The sequence below is a fragment of the Pan paniscus genome, chromosome 19 (assembly GCF_029289425.2).
Source record: "Pan paniscus chromosome 19, NHGRI_mPanPan1-v2.0_pri, whole genome shotgun sequence".
NCBI classification, from domain to species: Eukaryota; Metazoa; Chordata; class Mammalia; order Primates; family Hominidae; genus Pan; species Pan paniscus.
The window spans coordinates 8,308,474-8,334,872 of NC_073268.2; the positions used below are offsets into that span (position 1 = coordinate 8,308,474).

The following is a 26,399-nucleotide window of genomic DNA, read 5'->3' on the forward strand; positions in this document are numbered from 1 at the left end:
GTTTAGAATTACTTAGCTGAACTGTGCAGAAGCAAGCTTCTGGATGCCTTGATAAAAAGCCAAAGTTGTACACTAGAGGGCTTTAGGATGAATAAAATGTTAAAAAACGCCAACAGGATGAGGTGGGCTGATCACCTGAGGTCAGAAGTTCAAGACCAGCCTGACCAATATGGAGAAACCCCGTCTCTACTAAAAATACAAAATTAGCCAGGTGTGGTGGCACATGCCTGTAATCCCAGCTACTTGGGAGGCTGAGGCAGGAGAATTGCTCAAACTCGGGAGGCAGAGGTTGCGGTGAGCCGAGGTTGCGCCATTGCACTCCAGCCTGGGCAACAAGAGTGAAACTCCGTCTTAAAAAAAAAACAAAAACAAAAGCAAAAACAAAACGCAACAAAGTGAGACGTGACAGGCAATGAAATAAATAAAAGGAGGCAGATCTCCTAAAGCCAAAATGTCCCATGCAGACAAACAGCATTACTGTTCACCCTGCATGGTGCCCACTATCATGCACAGTTGTATATTTAGGAGAAAAACATTTTGGTACACCAAAATACAAGATAAGCAGATAAAAGGGAAACCTGTGTGTGTTATTTAGTCATTCGGTACTTATATAAACCGCTTATTTTACTACAACAAACTTCGAGGACATTATAGCAACCCAATACACTGGGAAAAGGAGTTTCTTTTCACAAGGACAATATTACTAGAGATGAACATTAAAAATTACTTAATAATCTAATAGAAAATTGGAAAATTAACATACATTCTAAAGAGAAGCAGTAGTTTACCTGGTTATTCAAAGTTCATATAATAATTTCCACATGTATAAAAAAAAGAGAAGGGCACGGTGGCTCACGCCTGTAATCCCAGGCTGAGGCAGGTGGATCACCTGAGGTCGGGAGTTCGAGACCAACCTAACCAACATGGAGAAAGCCCGTCTCTACTAAAAATACAAAATTAGCCAGACGTGGTGGCGCATGCCTGTAATCCCAGCTACTTGGGAGGCTGAGGCAGGAGAATCGCTTGAAACCGGGAGGCAGAGGTTGCGGTGAGCCAAGATCGCGCCACTGCACTCCAGCCTGGGTAACAAGAGCGAAACTCTGTCTCAAAAAAAAAAAAAGAACCATTTACCTAGAGGAGGGCCATATATATAACTTGGTTTGCTTTGAAACTCAAGACTGCTTCCCTAGGATATGGAATTCAAGCTGAATGAAAAGTTGTAGAGCTGGATGAGAATTCATTTCTCTCCATGAAGGTATAATAGCATCACCCCTATAAGAAGATAAGCTCAAATACAACCAAAATTTCCATGCCCCACGCCCTGCCAGTAAGGGAGGAAAGCAGAGGTTATGATTTACAAGTAATTCTATATATGTTCTTTTGGAACCAGGATCCTCTGAGTCAATCCCTTCCAATCTCCTAAGTTTATTTTTAAAAATCTGAACCTGGCCACCACTTTAAATGATGAGACTTAGAGACTGGTATCACAGCTTGATTTCAGAAGCTTACTTTCAAAAAAAATTTATTCAATGAATACACAATATAATTCCATTTTGAGTGATTAAAACCTATTTGTTGTTTAGAACCAAACAAAACTACAAGAAAACATTTTCAAAACCTTCTTTTTCAGGCTGAAGAAATCGTTTAATCCATTTCAAAGAAATCTCACATGATGTTCTGTCGGGATTAAAAACATACACAGAAAAAACAAAATATATACACAGAAAGAAGCTCGCACACTCATCCCTTTCTGTTTCCTCTGGACACTCAAAATGTGAAAGCAAGTAAGATGGGGGTGGTTAACCAAACCTTTTGGTCCAAGGAATAAAATTTCTTTAAAAAATTTAAAACGTCGGCCGGGCGCGGTGGCTCACGCCTGTAATCCCAGCACTTTGGGAGGCCGAGGCGGGCGGATCACGAGGTCAGGAGATCGAGACCATCCTGGCTAACACGGTGAAACCCCGTCTCTACTAAAAATACAAAAAATTAGCCGGGCGTGGTAGCGGGCGCCTGTAGTCCCAGCTACTCGGGAGGCTGAGGCAGGAGAATGGCGTGAACCCGGGAGGCGGAGCTTGCAGTGAGCCGAGATCGCGCCACTGCACTCCAGCCTGGGCGACAGAGCGAGACTCTGTCTCAAAAAAAAAAAAAAAAAAAAAAAAAAAATTTAAAACGTCAAAACCTGCCAGAATAAGACAATGGAACAGCGTATCGTCAGGTGCTGGGAGTGGCACCACGACAAGCCATTAATGTGGATTCACTTTCACAGCTGCTCTCATAAAAGCTACACAATTCAGAGTTAACCCTATAACTATCCGCAATCCCAACCAAAGTCATGTTCATGCCGCTGTCCTAGTCTGCACAATCATCTGTCACTCATCCAACACAGTTATATACAGAATGCGCAGATTACAGCAGGCGTTCTCTACCTGGACTCATGATTGGATTTCATTTCTAAACTACATCAGAGCTTTCAAAGATTGAAATACACAAATCTGCACTACCCAAGCCTCCTTGCCTATACGGGAAACAAATCAGAAGAGCATTTATTGGGAACTGACACGTCAGGCCTCACAGGTGCTGGGCAGGAATCACAGAGGCTTGCTCTGCATCATGTCTTCCGTTAACCTGAAGCTTTGGGTTTATTGTGTTTAGCAAACCACTCGTCACTTTTATCTGCTGCCATTGCCTGTAAAATAGAAATAGAATATACACTGACTCCAAGCCTGAAAAACAAAAGACATAGCCCACTTTATACCTCACTGTACTGACCACAATAAAAAAAATTAACATTAAAAAAAGGACCCAAACCCCCGCTCCAAAAAAAAAGAGAAGAGAAATAAAAAAAAATTTTTTAACATTTAAAGAGTATTAATCCAGTACAGAGTGTTATGTTCAATAAGGCAAGAGATACTGGTGATAATGAGCAACTGTGGATCCTCACTCGGCAGAGTCAAGGGCAAACCAAGCCTGTAGCCAGGAAGAGTGGCTGGCGGACCAACGAGGTCAGGGACCCGCATGCCAGGTGGTAGGATCTCTGGTAAAAGAGCAAGTCCTGCCACTCACAGCATCTGGGCAGACGCTCAAGAATCTTTAGTGTCATGAAACTCAGTCTGCTAGTGAGGCCAAATATGAAACTCTACGTGATGTTTCAGTGATGAAGCCTGGAATGATTCCTTTTTCGTAAGTCTCCTCCCGGCCTACTCTTCTGATGTTGGTTCTGTTTAGTTTTGGCATCTTAATTAAAAAGGAAGCCTTAGGCTGTGCCCAGTGGTCACACCTATAGTCACAGCCACTTGGAGGCTGAGGCCAGAGGATCACGTGAGCTCAGGAATTCGAGTTCAGCCTGCGTAACAGAGTGGGACCCCGTCTCATATATATACATACAGATACAAATAAAAGTAAATGAATAATAGAAAGCCTTAACAATAATGTTTTGGTTCCACAAGCATCCCTTTCGTTGTTTAGTAAGGACAAACATTCATTTATGTAGTCAAAAAGAGCCAGGTACCACGCTAGGTTCAGGTGTGGCAGCAGAGACAGTCGGAAGCTTTGAGGAGTGTGCAGAACAGCTGAGAACTCAGATATGGAAACAAGTATTTTGCATGACAGAGTGTGTGTACGCATGTGTGTGTCTTGAAGCATTTGCTATAATATCTACCTCGGCAGGAAGTCACAAGATGAGTTGGCAATTGAAAAAGAAGAAAGAAATATATTTATTATTTAGAAACAGTGAAGGTGAAAGTGGCTGTCCTAGGTAGTGTGGCTCAGAGATGGACCGTTTCATTTCTAAAAAATCTTAGTACTATCTGACTTATTATCTTGATGAAAATAAGTATTTAAAAATCAAAGATATGCTTAAAAAAACCACAACTCACAAATATGCACGTTTCTTTTAGGAGCCATAAAAAGTGGGAGGAAAGAACAACTACATGATTTGGAGAACCTAACAAAGCTTTTTTTCTTTTTTGAAATGGAGTTCTGCTCTTGTCGCCCAGGCTGGAGTGCAATGGCGCCATCTCGGCTCACTGCAACCTCTGCCTTCTGGGTTCGAGTGATTCTCCTGCCTCAGCCTCCCAAGTAGCTGGGATTACAGGCGTACACCACCATGCCTGGCTAATTTTTTGTGTTTAGTAGAGACAGGGTTTCACCATGTTGGTCAGGCTGGTCTGGGACTCCTGACCTCAGGTGAGCCACCCGCCTTGGTCCCCCAAGGTGCTGGGATTACAGGGGTGAGCCATCGCGCCCGGCTGAACCTAAGAAAGCTTTTAAGTGTTGAAGGACAAGTGAAAGAGGAGAGGGAAAAAACCCTTTGGGTTGGATGCAAGAAGAAGTATCTTAGCTAATATAACCAGTTCAGTGGGACTGGAATAGGGATGAGTTAGGGGACTTAGGGAGGGAGGCGGGAAGGAAGGTCAGAGGGTAGAGAATGTCCAAAAATGTCACATGCTCTGTCAGAGAGTTTGAAATTTATCTCAGAGGCAAGACAGAGCTATCGGATTAAACGGTTTTAAAAATTACTGGCTGTTTGCTTTGGGACAGACTGTAAGGTGACAATGAGGCCTTTCAAAGGGAAAGCTGATAGGCAGAAGACATTTCAGAGGTAGAACTCACAGCTCTTGGTGACTAATAGCTAAAATAATTTAAGGATGAGGAGAAATAAAGGTCAAAAGTGACTGTCTGTAAATCTAAAACGTCTATTAAATGTTAAAAAACAAAACACAACAAAATAACACCAAAACTGGCTCTGAGGATTCCAGCGTGAACAACTGGGATCACAGATACACTGTACTGTCCAGGGAGGGAGCAGGGCACAGAGGAAGAAAAAGGACTGACTGTAAAGCCTGAAAGGCATCCATCCAGGCCCCTGCCTGCACCTACTCAGTGTGTGATCTTCAGGGATGGCGGGGAATAATTTCATCACCATCCAAGCCCTTGCCTGCCACTTACTGTGTATGGTATTCAAGGGTGAGGGCCAATGACTTACTCATTCTTAGCCTCGGTTTCCTCATTTGCAAAGGCTGATGCTATCAACCTGGCAGGTTATATTAAGAATCAGAGAATGTGGCTGGGCGCGGTGGCTCATGCCTGTAATCCCAACACTTTGGGAGGCCGAGGCAGGCGGATCACAAGGTCAGGAGATCGAGACCATCCTGGCTAACACGGTGAAACCCCGTCTCTACTAAAAATACAAAAAATTAGCCAGGTGGCTAACACGGTGAAACCCCGTCTCTACTAAAAATACAAAAAATTAGCCAGGTGTGGTGGTGGGCGCCTGTAGTCCCAGCTACTCGGGAGGCTGAGGCTGAGGCAGGAGAATGGCGTGAACCCGGGAGGCGGAGCTTGCCGTGAGCCGAGATCGCGCCACTGCACTCCAGCCTGGGCGACAGAGCGAGACTCTGTCTCAAAAAAAAAAAAAAAAAAAAAATCAGAGAATGTATATGAAGCACTTAAGGTTGGGTGCGGTGGCTCACATCTGTAATCCCAGCACTTTGGGAGGCCAAGGCAGGTGGATCACCTGAGGTCAAGAGTTCGAGACCAGCCTAGCCAACATGGTGAAACACTGTCTCTACTAAAAATACAAAAATTAGCTGGACATGGTGGCATGCACCTGTAATCCCAGCTACTCGGGAATCCCAGCTACTCTCCTGAGGCAGGAGAATCACTTGAACCTGGGAGGCGGAGGCTGCAGTGAGCTGAGATCACGCCACTGCACTCTCGCCTGGGCAACAGAGTGAGGCTCCATCTCAAAAAATAAATTAATAAATAAAAATAAAGCACTTAGGAACGTATTGATATAGTAGCATTTAATTATTTTTATTTTTATTTATTTACATATTTTTAGTATAAATAGAGAGTTCATCTGGGCCAAGCTTGAAGACTGCAGCCTGGGAACGTAGATTCAGGTTTCCCAGAATCTACACTCCCAAGTAGCCTTTATGTAATATTACTGGAAGAAGAATGGATCTGAGGTAAGATAAGTTACGGACACGCTGAGTCTGATATGTGGTAGGTTTCCTAGGTGAAGAGGTTCTCGGGATATAACATTGGTCTGGACAGAGAAAGTACTACATGTAAGAGAAAAAGTTCATAAGCTGGACTTCACCAAAATAAAAAATTCCTCATCTTCAAAAACTCAATTAATGGCTGGGAAAAATACTGGAATTTGCAAGTGACGAAGGAATGATGAAAAACTACAGTACAGAGTCAAGGTAAGAGTCACGTAAGGCTCTGTCGTACTCTCTTCGGTTGTGCATATTTGGAATTTTCATCATGAAATATTAAAAATTATTAAAAAATGGACAAAAGACTTGAACATAAAATTCACACAAGTAAGTAAATGGCTAATAAGCACATGAAAAGGTGCTCAATATCATTAGTCATCAGGGAAATAAAAATTAAACCTCTGTGGGGCCGAGCTGGAAGGATCACTGGAGGCCAGCCTGGGCAACACAGTGAGAATCTGTCTCTACAAACATAAAAAACATTAGCTGGGCATAGTGCTGCAGCCCTAGCTATGTGGTGGCTGAGGCAGAAGGATCGCTTGATTGCACCAATGAAACCATTTCACATGTGCTAGAATAGCTAAAAAACCCACAAAAAGCAAAGTAAGTGTTGGTGAGAATGTAGAGCTACTGGACCTCTCGTGGACAAACGATGGTCCGATCACTTTCGATGACTGTTTGACACTTTCTTATACAGTAAAAGCAGTTCTACTCCTAGGTATTTACTCAAGAGAAATGAAACATCTATCTATCTACAAGAAGATTTACACAAGAATGTTCATGGCAGTCTTCCTTATAATAGATTAAAAAATCTAGAAATAAACCAAATGTCCACCATTATAAGAATGAATAAGCAAATTGTTATATTCATAAAATTGAGTATCAGTCAGCAATTAAAAAAATGAGCTGTGATATGCAATTACATGGTGGAATCTCAAAACCATGTTGAGTAGGCTGGGCGCGGTGGCTCACACCTGTAATCCCAGCCCTTTGGGAGGCCGAGGTGGGCGGATCACAAGGTCAGGAGATTGAGACCATCCTGGCTAACACAGTGAAACCCCGTCTCTACTAAAAATACAAAAAATTAGCCGGGCGTGGTGGCAGGTGCCTGTAGTCCCAGCTACTCGGGAGGCTGAGGCAGGAGAATGGCGTGAACCCAGGAGGCGGAGCTTGCAGTGAGCAGAGATTGTACCACTGCACTCCAGCCTGGGTGACAGAGCGAGACTCCGTCTCAAAAAACACAAAAAACAAAAAACAAAAAAAGCCACGTTAAGTAAAAGAAGCCAGGCACAAAAGGAAAGAAAATACTGAATGACTCCATTTGTATGAAGTCCAAGAACGAACTCACCTACAGTGACAGAAGTCAGAATAGCAGCTGATCTGGGAGATGAAGGTGCCAACTCACTGGAGATGGGCATGAGGGAACTTCCTGGGAAAATGGTCTGTATTCTGAGTAGTGGTTGTATGAGTAAACACAACCGTCAAAACACATTTAAATTCTACCTAAATTATGCCTCATCAACCACAGCCACCTGTCTGAGCTGAGGAAGAAGTTAAAAACTGGAAGTGAGGAGGCTGGAGCCAGGATGATGGTTACGTGCAGGGCAGGGGTAAGCAGAGTCGCAGGTAAGCTCCCATCAGAGTGGAGGAAGAATGCAGAATGGGAAAAACAGCAAAGTAGGGCCATGGGTATAAAAACACTTTGGGATGAGACACAGAAAGAGGCGCCCGTGTCTGAGGAGAAACTGTCAGGGAGATGAAAATGGCAGGATGGCCAGGCGCAGTGGCTCACGCCTATGATCCCAGCCCTTTGGGAGGCCGAGGAGGGTGGATCACCTGAGGTCAGGAGTTCAAGAGACAGGGTTTCACCGTGTTTGCCAGGATGGTCTCAATCTCCTGACCTTGTGATCCGCCCACCTCGGCCTCCCAAAGGGCTGGGGTTACAGGTGTGAGCCACCGCGCCCGGCCTACTCAACCAGCCTGACCAACATGGTGAAACCCCATCTCTACTAAAAATACAAAAATTAGCCCGGTGTGGTGGTGCGTGCCTGTAATCCCAGCTACCAGCTACTCAGGAGGCTGAGGCAAGAGAACTGCTTGAACCTGGGAGGCAGAGGTTGCAGTGGGCTGAGATCGTGCCACTGCACTCCAGCCTGGGCAAGAGAGTGAGACTCCCAACTCAAAAAAAAAGAAAAATGGCAGGATCGCTAACAGCAGAGGAGAAGAGAGCTCAGGGAGCAGGAGTTCATCAATGGTTCACAGCTATAATCCCAGCACTTTGGGAGGCCAAGATGGATTGAATGATTGAGCCCAGGAAGTTTGAAACCAGCCTGGGCAACATGGTGAAACCCCATCTCTACAAAAAATACAAAAATTAGCCAGGCATGGTGGCGCACACCTATGGTTCCAGCTACTAGGGAGGCTGAGGTGGGAGGATCACTTGAGCCTAGGAGGCGGAGGTTGCAGTGAGCTGAGATCGTGCCACTGCACTACAGCCTGGGTGACAGAGAAAGACCCCGTCTTAAAAAAAATAAAATGGGCCCAGGCGTAGTGGCTCACGCCTGTAATCCCAGCACTTTCGGAGGCCAAGGCAGACGGATCGCCTGAAGTTAGGAGTTCAAGACCATCCTGGCCAACATGGTGCAGCCCTGTCTCTACTAAAAATACAAAAATTAGCCAGGCGTGGTGGCACATGCCTGTAATCCCAGCTACTTGGGAGGCTGAGGCAGGAGAATCGCTTGATCCCGGGAGGTGGAGGTTGCAGTGAGCCAAGATCATGCCACTGCACTCCAGCCTAGGTGACAGAGCAAGAATCTGTCTCAAAAAATAAATAAAATAAAATGGGTCAGGCGCAGTGGCTCACACCTGTAATCCCAGCACTTTAGGAGGATGAGGTGGGTAGATCACTTGAGGCTAGGAGTTTGACACCAGCCTGGCCAACCTGGCAAAACCCTGTCTCTACTAAAAATACAAAAATTAGCCAGCATGGTGGCAGGTGCCTGTAGTTCCAGCTCCTCGGGAGGCCAAGGCAGAAGAATCGCTTGACCCGGGAGGCGAAGGTTGCAGTGAGCCAAGATTGCACCATTGCACTCCATCCTGGGCGACAGAGCTAGACTCCATCTCAAAAAATTTAATTAAGTAATTAATTTAATTAAATTAAGATCAAGGAGGAAGAGTCTGGCAAATTTGTCAGCTGAGAGGATGACTGAGATTCTACTTTCCTTCAGGATAAAATGTATAAAGACTGTATTTTCTATACATTGCCTGCTTTAACGTTAATTGTGCATCTACTATTATGTCAGTAATTCGCCAAGCTCTATAAACCATAACAATCTTATGAGATAGGTCCTCTTATTTTCTGAAATTTTTCGATAAGAAGACTAAAGTTCAAAGAATTTAAGTCAACTGTTTAAGGTCAGTCACAGAGTTACGTGACAGAACCAAGAAAGACCAATTTGTTCCTTTAATCATTCAACAAAGTATTTGCAGAACGTCTAGTACATGCCAGGTACGTGCTAGGAGCTAGGATCCAACAACTACTTTGAATGCTTCTGAATTACTGAGTTTGATGAGAATCTAAAAGTAGTTGCTATATTTGGCAAGAAACAAAAGCACTTCATTGAGTAACAAGAGCCAGTGCAAAACAGACTGAAGTGAAAATGGGAGGCGAGAAAGAGAAACAGCGCACACTCAGATTTTTAGAAGAAGAAATCTAGAGAGGACGTGAGAGAGAGAAACAGCGCGCACTCAGATTTTTAGAAGAACAAATCTGGAGAGGATGTGAGAGAGAGAAACAGCGCGCACTCAGATTTTTAGAAGAAGAAATCTGGAGAGGACGTAAGAGAGAGAAACAGTGCGCACTCAGATTTTTAGAAGAAGAAATCTGGAGAGGAGATATGGGGTCAGTAAAAGGTTTTTAAAGGATGGGAGCTTTCAGCGCCTGTTTGCATGCTGGCGAGAATAACTCACTGGAAAGAAGAGACTGATGCTGCAGAATGGAGAAGAGATGATCAAAGGACCTGCAGAGCTGAGGGGATTGGATGGAGGCATCTCCGTGGGGAGAGCTGAGGGGAATGGATGGAGGTATCTCCATGGGAAGAGCTGAGGGGGTCGGATGGAGGCATCTCCATGGGGAGAGCTGAGGGGATGGGATGGAGGCATCTCCATGGGGAGAGCTGAGGGGAACGGATGGAGGCATCTCCATGGCAAGAGCTGAGGGGATGGGATGGAGGCATCTCCATGCGGAGAGCTGAGGGGAACGGATGGAGGCATCTCCATGGGGAGAGCTGAGGGGGTCGGATAGAGGCATCTCCACGGGGAGAGCTGAGGGGGTCGGATCGAGGCATCTCCATGCAGAGAGCTGAGGGGGTCGGATCGAGGCATCTCCATGGGGAGAGCTGAGGGGGTCGGATGGAGGCATCTCCATGGGGAGAGCTGAGGGGGTCGGATGGAGGCATCTCCATGGGGAGAGCTGAGGGGGTCAGATAGAGGCATCTCCATGCGGAGAGCAGAATAAGCACAGATCCACCAGCAGTGGTTCCAGGGCAGCCTGAGGTTGTGGGAAGGCACAAATGCTGAGTCTAGACAAGCGGTCTACACAGGTGGCAGTGAAGACATCGGTCCTTGGCTGAGGTCAACCCAACAGCGAAAGGACGTGGTTCTGACAGTAAGAACCTGGACCCTGTTGCTTAGTCTCCTCCCACACACACTTAATGCCATCCCTCTCAGGCCCATGGTGACGTAAATGTAGAAATGAGACTCACATCATCCAACAATTTGCTTCCCTCTGGATCCATCTTAGAAAGTTCTCGAAATGCTTCATCCCCGACAAAGCAAATTTCATGTCCGTCCTACACCAATGAAGAGAAAAGACACCTGCCAAAGACATCCTTGAAGAAACCCCTGGTCCAGCCTGCCCCCTGCCTGAGAAATACTTACAGGGTCGGCCAGAATAACCACCTGTACTGTTGCTTTCCCTGGGGTGTCCAGGCTCACCAGGGGAGTCAGAATCTTCTGGTTCTCCCTTTTCATCAAGTCTTCTAAGTCTGGCAACTTGAAGAAAACAGAGGCAACGTGAGCCAGGGTTCACACACTACTCAGGACACGGCCCTTGTGAGTCCTAGAGGAGTATCAGATACCATAAAGAACCAAGGCGCCATTTGTTTGAATTTATTATCTCAGCTGCTCTCGAAACAACTGCTGAACTTGATACTAAAGCCACAATCAAAAAGGACCTCAAGAAGGGAAGGACAAGATTCTTAGCTGGGTTGAACTAGCTAGTCACAAAGCTCAAACGATCTGGTATCAAGCGTTACCTCTTTCTGGGGGCAAGAGAAGGCAATTCTTCCAAAAGCTGCTGCATGGTCCACCCCACCCTTGACGCCCTGTAGCTCCAGCTTACACTGAAATAGGAAAGGGGGTTATTTTTTGGAACAGGTTATACATTCATTACACGTATGTGGTAGAAAAATTCAAATATTATATACTAAAGGAATAAAGTAAAAACTGAGTCTCTATCCTACTCTCACCCCAGAGACAACTAGTCCACAGTTTCCTGTGTATCCTTCTAGAAGCACTGCACGCATCTATGTTTTTTTTTACACAAATGGTGGTATAATTTACAAATTATTCTGTTCCTTGTTTTTCTCCACTTAATGTTACCATGTCAATACATAAAGATTTGCCTCAATCTTTTTGCTAGCGACATAGTAATCCATTCCATGAATGAGCCGTAAATTACTGAAATATGTCTCTAATCTATAGGACACTGGAATTCTTACACGTTGTGATTACAGACAATGCTGCAGCAGATAACCTTGCACACACTTCTTTGTGCCGATGTATGTTGAGCACATCTGTAAAATAATTCCTAGGAGTAGAATTGCAGGGTCAAAGTGCAAGGACTAAATCGTGCTCAAACGCTGGGTTATTAGAAAAAGAAGATGAAAAAGATCTTGCATTAAATCCATTCAATCTCTTGGATTAAGCAATTCCACTTCTGAAGAGATATATCCCCAAATATAAACAAGGTAATATCTGGGTGGTGAGGTTATCACTTATTTTCTTCTGTTTATCTATATAAATATTGAATCACTGTGAAGAAACTATGGGAACAACCTTCATGTTAACTTCATTTATAGGTTATAAGCCATTTATAAGCTTCGTTTACAAGCCAAATTCAAAGTAACAGGTTATTCTTCTCCAAGATTGCTCACCTGATTATCAGCATAGCCCAGCAAAGCCCTTTGCTTTTCTTCATCTTTTTCATAAATTTTCATTCCCAGTAGATTACACCAGTAGTTCAAGGACTTTTGAAGATCAGACACTGCTAGAGTTACTTTTAATACAGGATCTGTTGGGTAATAAAGCAGGAATAGACAGATCAATTTAATAGAATAAAACAGAAAGACCAAAACATGCGCATGTATACTTACAAATTCAGTTTATGATAAGAAAGGGATTTTAAGCCAGTATGAAGCTGGGTGCAGCGGCCCATGCCTGTAATGCCAGCACTTTGGGAGACTGAGGTAGGAGGATTGCGTGAGCCTAGGAATTCAAGACCAATGCAGGTAAAACAGTGAGACCTTGCCTGTATGAAAACTTTAAAAAAATTGGCTGGGCGTGGTGGCTGATGCCTGTAATCCCAGCACTTTGGGAGGCCAAGGCAAGTGGATTACCTGAGGTCAGGAGTTTGAGACCAGCCTGGCCAACATGGCAAAACCCTGTCTCTACTAAAAATAAAAAATAAAAAAAATTAGCCAGGCGTGGTGGCGCACGCCTGTAATCCCAGCTACTCGGGAGGCTGAGACAGGAGAGTTGCTTGAACCTGGGAGGCGGAGGTTGCAGTGAGCCGAGATGGTGCCGTTGCACTCTAGCCTGGGAGGCAAGAGCAAAACTCTGTCTCAAACAAAAAAAAAAAAAAAAAAAAAAGATTAGACAGGCGTGGTGGCTCATGTGTGTATTCCCAGCCACTTCAGAGATGGAAGCAGGAGGATCGCTTGAGCCCGGGAGGTTGAGGCTGCAGTGAGCCAAGACTGCACTACTGCACTCCAGCCTGGGTGACAGAGTGAGATCCTATCTCGAAAAAAAAAAAAAAAAAAAAAAACAAGACAGTATGAAAAGCCTCATTATTCAATGGACGGCGCTAAGAAGACTGGCTAATCATTTGGTAAGAAAAACTTACATCTTCGAAATAAATGACAAAATACATTCCTGATGGGTTAAAAAAAATAAGTTTAGAGAATGAAACCATGAAAATACTAGATACAGATGATTATTTATACAATTTTGGAGTAGAGGAAGATTTTTCTTTAAACCTGACACCAAAGATAGAAAAACTATGAAGAAAAAACTTCTGCTACATAAATTACACAAAATGGAAAACTCCTAGACAACAACCAAGAAAAGGAATTACAATCAAAACTAGAGTATACAACACAGTAGGGGGAACAACTGCAATATATTGGACAAAAAGTCCTTAATATGTAAATCACCTGTAAATATCAATAGGAAAAGAATGAAATGCTAGAAAAATAGGCAAAAGGCACAAAGCAATAATCCACAAAACAAGGAATTAGAATGGTCAAATAACATATGAAAAAATATTCAGGCCGGGCGCAGTGGCTCACGCCTGTAATCCCAGCACTTTGGGAGGCCGAGGCGGGCGGATCACGAGGTCAGGAGATAGAGACCATCCTGGCGAACACGGTGAAACCCCGTCTCTACTAAAAATACAAAAAATTAGCCGGGCGTGCTGGCGGACGCCTGTAGTCCCAGCTACTCGGGAGGCTGAGGCAGGAGAATGGCGTGAACCCGGGAGGCGGAGCTTGCAGTGAGCCCAGAGTGTGCCACTGCACTCCAGCCTGGGCGACAGAGCGAGACTCCGTCTCAAAAAAAAAAAAAAATTTCAACCCGACGCCCCCAAACAACAAAGAAATTAGAATTCACATAAAATCCTTTGTTAACTAATGTGCAAATAATGTTAAAAGTTGGCAGTGTTAACTGTGTTAGTGTAGAGGGGAAAATCACAATCACGTAATACAAGTGTAAATCAGTACATTTCGGGGCAATAGTTTGATGGAATGTACCAAAAGCTTTAAAAAGTGCTCATTGCTTTTGAAAGAACAAGTCCACTTTCAGCCACTCCAAAGGTAATTGTGGATGTATGAAGGGCTTTTACCACAGAGACATTCACCAGTGTTGCTTAGAACAATAAAACGCTAGGAACGACATAAATATCCAACAACAGAGAATTGTTTCTCTTCCTACAATGTAATAATACGATGGAACTCCTAAAAAAGGATATACAGAAATGTATACACTTAATTATAGATACGTATTTTTGACAAAAGATTGTAAAGGTATACTCTAAAATGTCAGCAGTGGTTCTCTCTGGGTACATGGGTGTGTGTGTGTTTTTTTTTTCGGCTTCTCTGCTTGTCTAAGGAAAAAACTTGATTATTTTGTAAAAACAATAAAAGTCATATTGAAACACCTACTGTTACTGGAAACTTTTCACATTGTAAAGTGACTTTCTAAAGAGCTGTTCCACGTCTCCATCTGACTACGATAAATTCAGTACATTTTTCTTTGGCTTTCCCTGCCTTAGTCCTGTTTGCTAGAACAGCAATATCGTGATTAAGACGCTGTTTCTCACAAGTGCCTCCGCCTGGCAGGCTCCATTTTTTTCTCTCCATTTACTTCAAAATCAACAAATCCCAGTTGACTTGGAGCCTGAAGGGACGCAGGACAGGAAGTTAACGCGTGGGTGAAGCTGCACAGAAGTGGGTAATTCAAAGGAAAGATGAATGCCAGCCGGACAGAAGGTCTGACCACATTGTCAACCAGAAACGCCCAAGGGGATTTCCATTCCAAAGAACAAAAGCTTCTTAGCACCATGGGGCTCTCTATTATTTTAAGCACTGAAATATCACTAAGGCTGGAGAGAAAAAATGGATGGTGGAGCTAGTTGCAAGCGTTAAGTTTTAAAGTCAGCAAAGGATCAATCACCTATCAACAAAAAAACACCATCAACACCCTTTAAATCACCAGTGAAGTAGAGAAACACCATCTCTCCACGAGTCCCACACAGCCAAGTCTAGCCTCCCACACTGGAACGGACGGATCTTTCTTTTGCTGAGCACCGGATGATAAACAAGGAGCACTGAACATTCTACAGACTCAGCATGGGGGCATCGGGGACAGGAGGCCGACCAGTGAAGAAGGAGAATTTCCAGGACTCCCTTCTCAGGCCCACTGGCAGGCATACGTTCACCAAGTGAGGGAGTTGGCACAAGTGCCCTTGCCATTCGCCAGCATTTTCCCCGTTTTTGCTTTTGTTTTGTCAGAGCAGGTAGCTGAATTTGCAGGCATTAAATACAAAATGAAACACTGACGAGGCTGCCTCTGCAGTCAACAAAACAAACCCTGCAAAGTTTCCTTCTTGTTCTGTGTGGCAGTCAGCGTGGGGGCTCCTCACTTCCATGCCATCCCTGAGTACCCACGCTGAAGTCTGGGAAACTGACCTCGGCTCCAGAGGAGGCATGGCTAAATGGTTTGGGGGTGATCCTATTTCTCTTGCCAGTGATTGGTTTAGGAGCAGGCACAGTATATCAAATCTGACCAGGAAGTTTGCTGGAAGATTCTAGGAAAGTTTTTCTTCTGCTCTTAAAAAGAAAGCAAAAAGGGCCGGGCACGGTGGTTCACGCCTGTCACCCCAGCACTTTGGGAGGCTGAGGCAGGCAGATCAAGTGAGGTCAGAAGTTCGAGACCAGCCTGGACAATATAGTGAAACCTTGTCTCTACTAAAAATACAAAAATGAGCTGGGCGTGGTGGCGTGTGCCTGTAATCTCAGCTACTGGAGAGGCTGAGGCAGGAGAATCACTTGAACCTGGGAGGCGGAGGTTGCAAGTGAGCCGAGATTGCAGCACTGCACTCTAGCCTGGGTGACAGAGCAAGACTCCGTCTCAAAAAATAAATAATTTTTAAAAGTTAATAAAAATACAAAAAAAAAAAAAAAAAGCTGAGCGTGGTGGCGGGCGCCTATAATCCCAGCTACTTGGGAGGCTGAGGAAGGAGAATTAACTGAACCCGGGAGGCAGAGGTTGCAATGAGCAGAGATCACGCCAGTGCACTCCAGCTGGACTGAAAGAGTCTCAAAAAAAAAAAAGCAAAAAGAGGTCAGCATCTCCTCTCCTACCAGATGGGATTGTGGGAGCATGTGGCCCCACCTGCTCCTGGCAGCCCTCCTGCAACCTTGAGGGGACTAGCTCTAGGAGAGGTACCCGCAGAGAACAACAGAACGCAGAAAGAGAAAATGTGGGGAGCTGGTGAATCACCTAACCTTGAAATCTTTCCCACCTATAGAATGCCTGCTCTGTGAGCTAAAAGATTCTATAACTGTTCAAAGTAGTTGGGTTTTCTGTTATTTACAGATGAAAGAATCATAAATCACTACATTACCAGTAGAACAGAACCAGTCTAGATCCCCTACTGCTATGTATTAAAGTTCTGATATGAGAATGTAATCTCTCCCATAACAGGTAAAAGCACTGGCTGGGGAAGACACGTCACGTGAACACAGACTCTACAAAAAAAAGACAGGCAGCCCTCACTCTCCTTTCACCAAAGATGCCTTTAGACAGAGGCTTTTCCTGGTTCTGGTATAATTACCTGACTGAGGCAGACTGCGATTCTGCAGATAGAACTTATATCCTCCCGGGGCCTCGGTTTCAAAAACACCTTCTGCAACTTCTGTCAGTGGCCACTCCAGTTTCCTGGCGTTGCTGACAGCCTGGCTAGAGGCAAGCGTGATTCCCTACAACAAACAACAGTACATCCAAGTACATGATCACAACAGATATTTTACAGAACAAGACAATGAGCCCAACCCCTATTGCCTACTGCCTTTAGGTAAAATCACCTAAGATTTAACTGGCATCCAACATTTTCTTCTAGTGATTTAAAAACAGGTTTTCAATGTTTTATCCCACAAACATTCAGACCTTTGTGAATAATAGGACAGAAATTGAAATGCCAGTGAAGTCTGATTCATTTAACACCAAAGATAACGTCTTCTAATTCTAAAGATCTAGCCACAGAAATCTTGATGTTACCTGGGTCTGCCAGCTAGCTACCTATTTAAGGTGACCCGTTCTTGCTTTTTTAACAAACAAAACAAAAATAAGCAAACTATCAAGGTTTCCTTACATTTAATCAAAGTGCCTAGAAATGTACACGTATGCTTTGAGAAGACCAGCCTTGTTTCTAGCTTGGTTTATTATAATGGCCTCTCTGCCTCCAGTCTTGTAAATCCATTACCCACTCTGCAGCCAAAGTAAACTTTCCAAAACGCATCCTATAGTCCACCCCCAGACAGCAGCCAGCCTTGTTTTCCCTTTGCTCAAAGTCCGCCAATGGCTCATTTCACTCGGTGACTTATGGCCTAGGAGGCCCCCTGCAGTCTTACCCCATGGCACTGCCGACCCCATCTCTTACCACGCTCCCCTCTCGTTCTCTATTCCAGCCACACTGGCTTCCTTACACCTCCTCGAACACACCAGATGTTACCTGACGGCTCTTGCCAGAATATTCTCTGCCTGGAACGCGCGTCCCCCAGATATCCACGTGGCTAACTCCCTGACCTCTTTTGAGTCTCTGCTCAAATGTTATCTCTTCACTCACACACACCCTTGGCACTCTACTCAAATTTACAACCAGCCACCTACCCCCAGCCAAAACTCTGCTAGAAAAAAACGGTATTTACCATAAAGTCATTGCCAAGCTTGTAGTCTCCGACGCCATAATTGTAAGTCAGTTCTGCGACAAAATGATCATCCTCAGGCCCAAATCCCACCATTGTTTTACTCCATTTCCCATCATAAGGCCTAGAAGATAAAAGTAAATGAACTCAGTGACCATAGACAAATCAGCCTCAGGCCACCCCCAGAGAACTACTGGGCACAGAGAGATGAGCATTCCTGTCTGGTCCTAAAAGTTCTCTTAAGGATGAGATGACCTCAGATGGTACAGAAAGCAGCTGTGGGCAGTGCTCATGGGACCCTACTACAAGCTCCAAAGACTATCCAGCATCTACCTGAAGGAAAGATTTGTTCACCTTTTCTGTAAAGCAAGGAACAGAATCCTAGAGACAGTTCTCCAACTGACCTGTTATTTCCTTGACTATCAATCAACAAGCATGAAATTCCTAATAGGCCTTGAACTGTTCCAACTTGTCACGGTACTAAGCTTAAGAGATGGACGGGCATGGTGGCTCAGGCCTGTAATCCCAGCACTTTGGGAGGCCGAGGCGGGAGGATCACCTGAGGTCAGGAGTTCGAGACCAGCCTGGCCAACATGGTGAAACCCCGTCTCTACTAAAAATACAAAAATTAGCTGGGCGTGGTGGCACATGCCCATACTCCCACATACTAGGGAGGCTGAGGGAGGAGAATTGCTTGAACTCAGAAGACAGAGGTTGCAGTGAGCCAGGATAATGACCCCGCACTTCCACCTGGGTGACAGAGTGAGATTCTGTCTCAAAAAAAAAGAGATACTGGAAAGCTGCTGCTTCATCTAGAGCATGTACTTATTTGCATTTGTGGCATAATATGAAACATATCTGGTCATTGTCCCTGGTTCCTGTCTCAGAGCTCCCAAAACCTCTGGAATTTCCTGATAGGAAGATCTTTTGTTATTCATAATGAGCCCCTTTCAGTCACACCTGAGTTTATGCTAATGAAGTGACTTAGAGTGGGGCCTCTACATAGACTCAGGATGGGGCTGGTCACCAGAAAGACAAATGATTAGAGGACTGAACTTTCAGTCCCATCCACCAACCTCTGGGAAGGAAAGGGATGGAGACTGGGCTCTATTAGGCTTGAACAATGAGACTCATGAGCTTCTGGGATGCTGAACGTACGGAGGTGCTGGATTGGAGCCTGCCCAGAAGAGCATGGAAGCTCTGCCACCCACTCCCCATGCCCTGCCCTGTGTATCTCCTCTGTCCGGCCATTTCTGACTCGTACTCTTTATGATAAACCAGTAAATGTAAGTAAGTGTTTCCCTTAGTTCCATGAGCCACTGTAGCAGACTATCAAACCCAAGGAAGCAGGAGCGGGAGCCCTGACTTGTAGCTGGTCATCGGAAATCCTGGAGATCCAGACTGTGACCGGCGCCTGATGTGGCGGAAAAATCTTCTGGGACTGAGCCCTTAACTTGCAGGATCTGACATTAACTCCAGGTAGAGTCAGAATCAATTAAATAACAGGACAGCCGGCTGGTATTAGAGAGCTGGAAAATCCCTTTGTGTGCCACAAGTCTTGTATGAGGGTGCAGAGAAAACAGAGTATGTGTTCCCGACGCTCCTGAAGTTGCCTCCCTAATTTACTGCCTCCTTAATTAATTCCACTGCTTTATACTCCTGAGAGTGCAGAGAAACAGAGTATGTGTTCCCGACGCTCCTGAAGTTGCCTCCCTAATTTACTGCCTCCTTAATTAATTCCACTGCTTTATACTCACTTTGAGAAACTGTCTTCTGTTATCCGGGTGTAGTCAGAGCCTAAAGGAGATTTTAAGAAACAAGGTATCATACCCATTACAGGCAGCTTTGCAGCCTTCTCCAAATTCCTCATGCCGCAGAACCTGGTGTGAGATTTAGAATAAATTGTGAAGTGTTGCTAGTACTGCTCACAGCATCTTTAGCACAGACTAAAATGTCAAAACACAAACATTATCATTTATAAGCTTTACTTGTAAAAGAACAAAAGCAAATGAGCTTTACACTTCTCCCAGGATAGAAGCAGTGGAAGGACGAACAGCTTGACACCAAGGGTCAGGCTACCAAATCAGTTGTGAAATCTATTTAGATTGGTAAGCAGTGCTATGCAGTGGGAAAAAGTGTGGCCTTCAGCATTAAAGAAGTCTGATTTGGGCCGGGCACAGTGACTCACGCCTATAATACCAGCACTTTGGGAGATCAAGGTGGGTGGACTGCCTGAGGTCAGGAGTTCAAGATCAACCTGGCAAACATAGTGAAACCCCGTCTCAACTAAAAATACAAAAATTAGCCAGGCGTGGTGGCGTGTGCCTGTGATCCCAGCTACTCAGGAGGTTGAGGCAGGAGAATCACTTGGACCCACGAGATGGAGGTTGCAGTGAGCCGAGATCGCGCCCCTGCACTACAGCCTGGGTGACAAGAGCAAAATTCCATCTCAAAATTAAAAAAAAAAAAAAAAAAAAAAAAAAGATGGGCACCGTGGCTCACGCCTGTAATCCCAGCACTTTGGGAGGCTGAGGTGGGCAGATCACCTGAGGTCAGGAGTTCGAGACCAGCCTGGCCAACATGGAGAAACCCCATCTCTACTAAAAATACAAAAAATACAAAATTAGCCAGGCGTGGTGGTGGGCACTTGTAATCCCAGCTACTCAGGAGGCTGAGGTAGGAGAATTGCTTGAACACGGGAGGCAGAGGTTGCAATGAGCTGAGATTGCACCATTACACTCCAGCCTGGGTGACAAGAGCAAAACTCAAACTCAAAAAAAAAAAAAGTCTGATTTGGAATTCTGTCATTTAGTAGTTGTGTAACTCTGAGCAAATTAGAATCTGAGTCTCAGTCTCCTAACATGTGATGGGAATGGATGTTATGAAAGCATCTCACAGAACCCTGCACACGGCAGGCTCTCAACGTGTTAGCTTTAGCCCTCCTTTTTGATTCCCACGGCTCCTGCCAGTTGAAGTTCCCAACGCTTCGCTCAGACTATTAAAAATCATCCTTATTGGCCGGGCGCGGTGGCTCATGCCTGTAATCCCAGCACTTTGGGAGGCCGAGGTGGGTGGATCATGAGGTCAGGAGATCGAGACGTTCCTGGCTAACACAGCAACACCCCATCTCTACTAAAAATACAAAAAATAAGCAGGGTGTGGTGGTGGGCGCCTGTAGTACCAGCTACTCGGGAGGCTGAGGCAGGAGAATGGTGTGAACCCAGGAGGCGGAGCTTGCAGTGAGCCGAGATTGCGCCACTGCACTCCAGCCTGGGTGAAAGAGCGAGATTCCGTCTCAACATAAAAAAAATAAAAAATAAAAAATAAAAAAATCCTTATTGATATCCTTCCTTAATATCACCAAAAAAGCACATGCCTAAAGCACAAAGCTCTGATCCCATCACCGCCCTGTTTAAGAACGTAAGTGAGCTCCCATCTTACTGCAGCATAAAATCCAAATTCTTTAGCATAGCATTCAAGATACTATTAGAAGCAATGCCGACCTGTCCATCCTGATATCCCATGTCCTTAACTTCAACTAAGCAACCTCAACTAAAGGCACATAAAACCAGCGGCTTCGCAAAAATGTGCCATCTCCGCACTGGCTCTTCAGTTTTACTATGTAGCTCCTCCTCTCATCTATCTGTGGATATCCTATCTTTAGACGTCAACTCGAATCCTGGCTAACACGGTGAAACCCCGTCTCTACTAAAAATATTTTTAAAAATTAGCCGGGCGTGGTGGTGGGCGCCTGTGGTCCCAGCTACTCGGGAGGCTGAGGCAGGAGAATGGTGTGAACCCGGGAGGCTGAGCTTGCAGTGAGCCGAGATCGCGCCACTGCACTCCAGCCTGGCGACAGAGCGAGACTCCACCTCAAAAAAAAAAAAAAAAAAAAGTCAACTCGAATACAAGGTCTACATGAATTATTTCCTCATCACCCAGGTTGGAAAACCTCTCCTTCTTTTGTATTTTTATAATAGTGGCTAACACTTATATAATGTACTATTACCGATGTTAAATACTATACATATAATAAGGTGTTGAATCTTTTTTTTTTTTTTTTTTTTTTTGAGACGGAGTTTTGCTTTTGTCACCCAGGCTGGAACACAATGGTGCGATCTCGGCTCACTGCAACCTCCGCCTCCCAGATACAAGCGATTCTCTTGCCTCGGCCTCCCGAGTAGCTGGGATTACAGGCGTGTGCCACCATGCCCGGCTAATTTTTGTATTTTTAGTAGAGACGGGGTTTCACCATGTTGGCCAGGCTGGTGTCCAACTCCTGACCTCCAGTGATCCACCCGCCTTGGCCTCCCAAAGTGCTGAGATTACAGGCGTGGGCCACCGCGCCGGCACGTGTTTAATCTTTGCAACAACCTTTTGATCGACGAGGAAATACTAACAAGGGACAGCTCTGTGGTTTCTGCTATCGAAAGTTTGGTGGTTTTTCACTATCAAATTCTGACTTCCATTACCATCATCTACGTACAAATCCAGTTCCAACTCCCACCCCAACCCAGGCCATGAGCTCTAATGGAGGATATATATCAGGGTCATTTGCACCTTTGTTGCCAAAACTCAACGTAGTACCCTGAAAATAGCAGATATTTTTAAAATGACCTGACGAATTCAGATCCCCGTCTACACACTAAACCGCGCTCTTGCACCTTTCAAGTCTTCCTTAGTGGTGTGTTCCCTACCTCCCTGGCTTATCAAAGGAGGTCCCCAAAACCCAGTTCCCCAACCAACTGAATCCTGCAATAACAGCTCCTCAGGACCCGAGAGAGACCGCTTCTGGGTGCTGTTGAAAAGCAGATGGGTTGAGAGTTGGAGCATATATTCAGAGACTGAGTATCCGAAACGGACTATTCAGACCAGCCTTGATAGAAGCAGAACTCTGAATACGCTGATTTTATCTACATCAAAGGCTCCAAACCGGAAAAGACAAATATTAACTGGAAAGCATTATATAACATTTTATTTACCGTCTTTTCCGGGAGACAGTAAGCTCCACAAGGGCGGGGCTCAATAAACGTTTACGAGTGGCTTAAATGAAAGGACGTGCGTGGGCACACCGCGGGGACTAATCGTGTTAAGCCCTTCTCCAAGGCCTATGATCCCCAACGGCGACTCGCCACGCTCCTGAAGCTGAACACCGCGCAGGGCCTAAGGTCGGACACCCTCCGGCTTAGGTTCACGACACACCCATTTTCCCCTCCCTCCACCAGGGCCGGCTCGGGCGCCGGTTCCAGCCTCGCGCGCCAGCCCCTGTCGGCCCCGGCCTGCACCTTCATCCCCAGGACGTCCCGATAGAAACGCGCCGTCTGGAAGCGGTTTCCCACTTTGAATACGAAGTGCAGAGCTCTGCGAGCAGCCATGATTCCCGCCGCACGCAGCCGTCACGCGCACGGTACAGCCCAGTCCACGAAGGGCGCCACGGGCCGTGACGTCACTAGCCGCCGACGGCGCGCTTTCGTGACGCAGCCCGGGTCTCAGGGAACATGGCGGCGCTGGTGAGACCCGCGAGGTTTGTCGTGCGACCGTTGCTGCAGGTGGTCCAGGCTTGGGACCTTGACGCGAGGCGCTGGGTCCGGGCGCTGCGGCGGAGCCCAGTGAAAGTGGTGTTTCCTTCCGGAGAGGTGGTGGAACAGAAGCGCGCTCCTGGGAAGCAGCCCCGCAAGGCACCATCTGAGGCCAGTGCCCGGGAGCAACGAGAGAAACAACCGCTCGAGGAGTCCGCATCCCGCGCTCCCAGCACCTGGGAAGAGTCTGGGCTTCGCTACGATAAAGCTTATCCCGGGGACAGGAGGCTGAGGTGATGTGGTTCTTGAGCCTGTCGAATGTTCTCGTTTCCCTTCCCGTCGCACAGCGGAACCTTAACCTCCTTCCGATGGAGGACTTCTTCCAGTACAGCCCGCTGGTTTTTGTATTATGCACAGAGGGCCGAATAAGCGTCTTTGGAATTAGCTTCTGTTTCTCCTTAGCTCTTTGTTGTTGTTTTTGTTTCACCATGTTAGCCAGGCTGATCTGGAACTCCTGACCTCAGGTGATCTGCCCGCCTCGGCCTCCCAAAGTGCTGATTACAGGCGTGAGCCACCGCGCCCGGCCCTCTCCGTAGCTCTTTATTTCTGTTACAACTAAGCGTGTCTCAGTAACAAGGATGTTGATAGTTACCTGTTTTTTTTTTTTTATTTCCATCTACAGCAGTGTAATGACAATAGTGAAGTCCAGGCCATTTCGGGAAAAACAAGGGAAGATCCTGCTGGAAGGTCGCAGGCTCATTTCAGACGCTCTCAAGGCTGGAGCTGTGCCAAAAATGTTCTTCTTTAGCCGTCTAGAATACCTAAAGGAGCTGCCAGTCGATAAGCTGAAAGGTGTCAGCCTCATTAAGGTGAAATTTGAGGATATCAAGGATTGGTCCGACCTCGTAACGCCACAAGGAATAATGGGTTAGTGATTACCCAGTGTATCTTTTTTTTTTTTTTTTGTCTTGTTCTGTCACCCAGGCTGGAGTGCAATGGCGCGATCTTGGCCCACTGCAACCTCCGCCTCTCTGGTTCAAGGGATTCTCTTGCCTCAGCCTCCCCAGTAGCTGGGATTACAGGCGTCTGCCACCACGCCCGGGTGATTTTTGTGTTTTTAGTAGAGATGGGGTTTCACCATGTTGGCCAGGCTGATGTCGAACTTGTGACCTCAGGTGATCCTCCTGCCTCGGCCTCCCAAAGTGCTGGGATTACAGGCGTGGGCCACCGTTCCTGGCCTTACACAGTGTATCTTAAGGTGTGGAGACCTAGGATTAATTTCTCATACTTGTCTTAGGACAGCAGCATTGAAATGAAATTCAAAATGTTACAATTAGAAAAATATAATTCTCAAACCTGTGTATCTTAGAGTATTTTCAATGGAAATTGAAACCTGTTTTTCACTATCATTTGTGTTGTGGCTCTTTATGGTCCCTAGGAAGAACCACTATTCCTCAAACCTTCTATTTTTTAGATTACTTCTTCAACTTTCTATGTCAGATTAAAAATTAAGAAAGCATTTACTGAAAGATTGAGCCCTTCATTTTTGCAAAACCTCTGCCAATGTGGTGATAACTGTCAATAAACTGCTTATTCCAGAAGCAGATCTAAGAAGCGAGGTACAAGCCACAATTTACCGCCCCGTTTAGCCCAATAAACAGAGAACCTTGTCTTCTAGTCTGTTTCTTCATTTGGCTGAATCTAACTTAACCTTATGTAACTCCGATGTCGATTAGCAGTTACAAAGTCTTTGGTCTAAATATGAGAAGATAAGTTTTTCATACGTTTTTGACATTGGAGTTTTAAGATATGAAAACTGAATCCCTGAACTGTTGAGAGAGGAGATTCTGGGGAACCATCTCTTGTCTCTGTAACCCAGTGAGCCACAGGGATCTGTGCCTCTGCACTCACAGCTCTTAGATCCTAGGATGGGGACTTGGATTACTAAAGTACCTAGAATTACTCATGCTAAGTAACCATATTCTCACTAGCTACAGCCCTCTAATCCACACTCCATGCTTCAGTGAAAGTGTTATTCATTTTTACCGTGCTTGTCACTTGGGGCAGGTGTGCTCACAGTGGCCAGCCCATCTTGAACTTGTGCTTGTCACTTGGGGCAGGTGTGCTCACAGTGGCCAGCCCATCTTGAACTTGTGCTTGTCACTTTGGGCAGGTGTGCTCACAGTGGCCAGCCCATCTTGAACTTGTGCTCGTCACTTGGGGCAGGTGTGCTCACAGTGGCCAGCCCATCTTGAACTTCATCATCATACCTGCTTTCATCATTTCCTGGCTTATCCTTATGTTACTATGTTTTAGATTTGAGGGCAAGGAATAAGGGAGAAATGGATAGGAACTGGCAGCACCTGTCAGGCTTTAGACAGACACTCCCCAGAATCCAGCGACGTAAGTAGGGCCTCCGTATAGTGGGTTCTCATCACCACAGACATCCAAGTAGAAGTAAAGGACTTCTAAGGTCCCCAGCCCTACTGAATGGCTTGTGGCCATCTGTGACTCCGAAGTGGAGGCTCTCTCACAGCACACAGACGCCTAATACCCTTCCATTGCCTTCAGTGGTGGATAGGCTTTTTACCTGCACCGTCTTTTAGAAAGAATCCTAAATCTTTGATTGTATCATGTTTCAGTACAAGTACTATTTCATTCATCTCCTGACTTCAGTCAGTAGCCCATTTATTGTAGCAATCATATACGACAAAATACTAGTAAGATTCAAAAAAACTGTACGGTCCCTTGGGAGCAGACTACAAAGGGATTGAATATTTGATAATTATACATAAAGAGTTTAGGGTAGTGCTTGGCTTAAAAAAAAAGTTTACTAAAAGGTTATCATTATCACCTCTACCAGTAAACATGGTGATTCAAAAAGAAACTTGTGGATATGTGATACACCCATGTGAATAACTTCATCTATACCACAGCAATTTCATGTACTCAAAGCCATTTTTAATATTGTTATTAGCCTTTTTCCAATTTTTCTCTTTTCCCATAAATTCTTTCCATAAAACTTTAGAGATGAATAATGTAGAGATTATATAATGTAGATTATTATATAATGTATATATAATTTTATCATGTAGAGATTATTAAATAAGGAGAGA

The 26,399-nt window shown here is 45.3% G+C and overlaps 1 protein-coding gene across 1 annotated transcript; it reads right to left on the reverse strand.

The window, feature by feature from the left end:
- Positions 1-1,484: 1,484 nt before the first annotated feature.
- On the reverse strand, positions 1,485-24,148 carry GLOD4 (glyoxalase domain containing 4). Its single transcript, XM_055102115.2, is given in 13 exon segments — positions 1,485-2,686; positions 10,766-10,852; positions 10,941-11,054; positions 11,318-11,404; positions 12,218-12,354; positions 16,675-16,819; positions 17,768-17,888; positions 19,595-19,644; positions 23,050-23,124; positions 23,126-23,335; positions 23,337-23,441; positions 23,443-23,587; positions 23,964-24,148. Coding segments are annotated over 13 exon segments (1,527 nt in total). The 3' UTR covers positions 1,485-2,620.
- Positions 24,149-26,399: the final 2,251 nt, after the last annotated feature.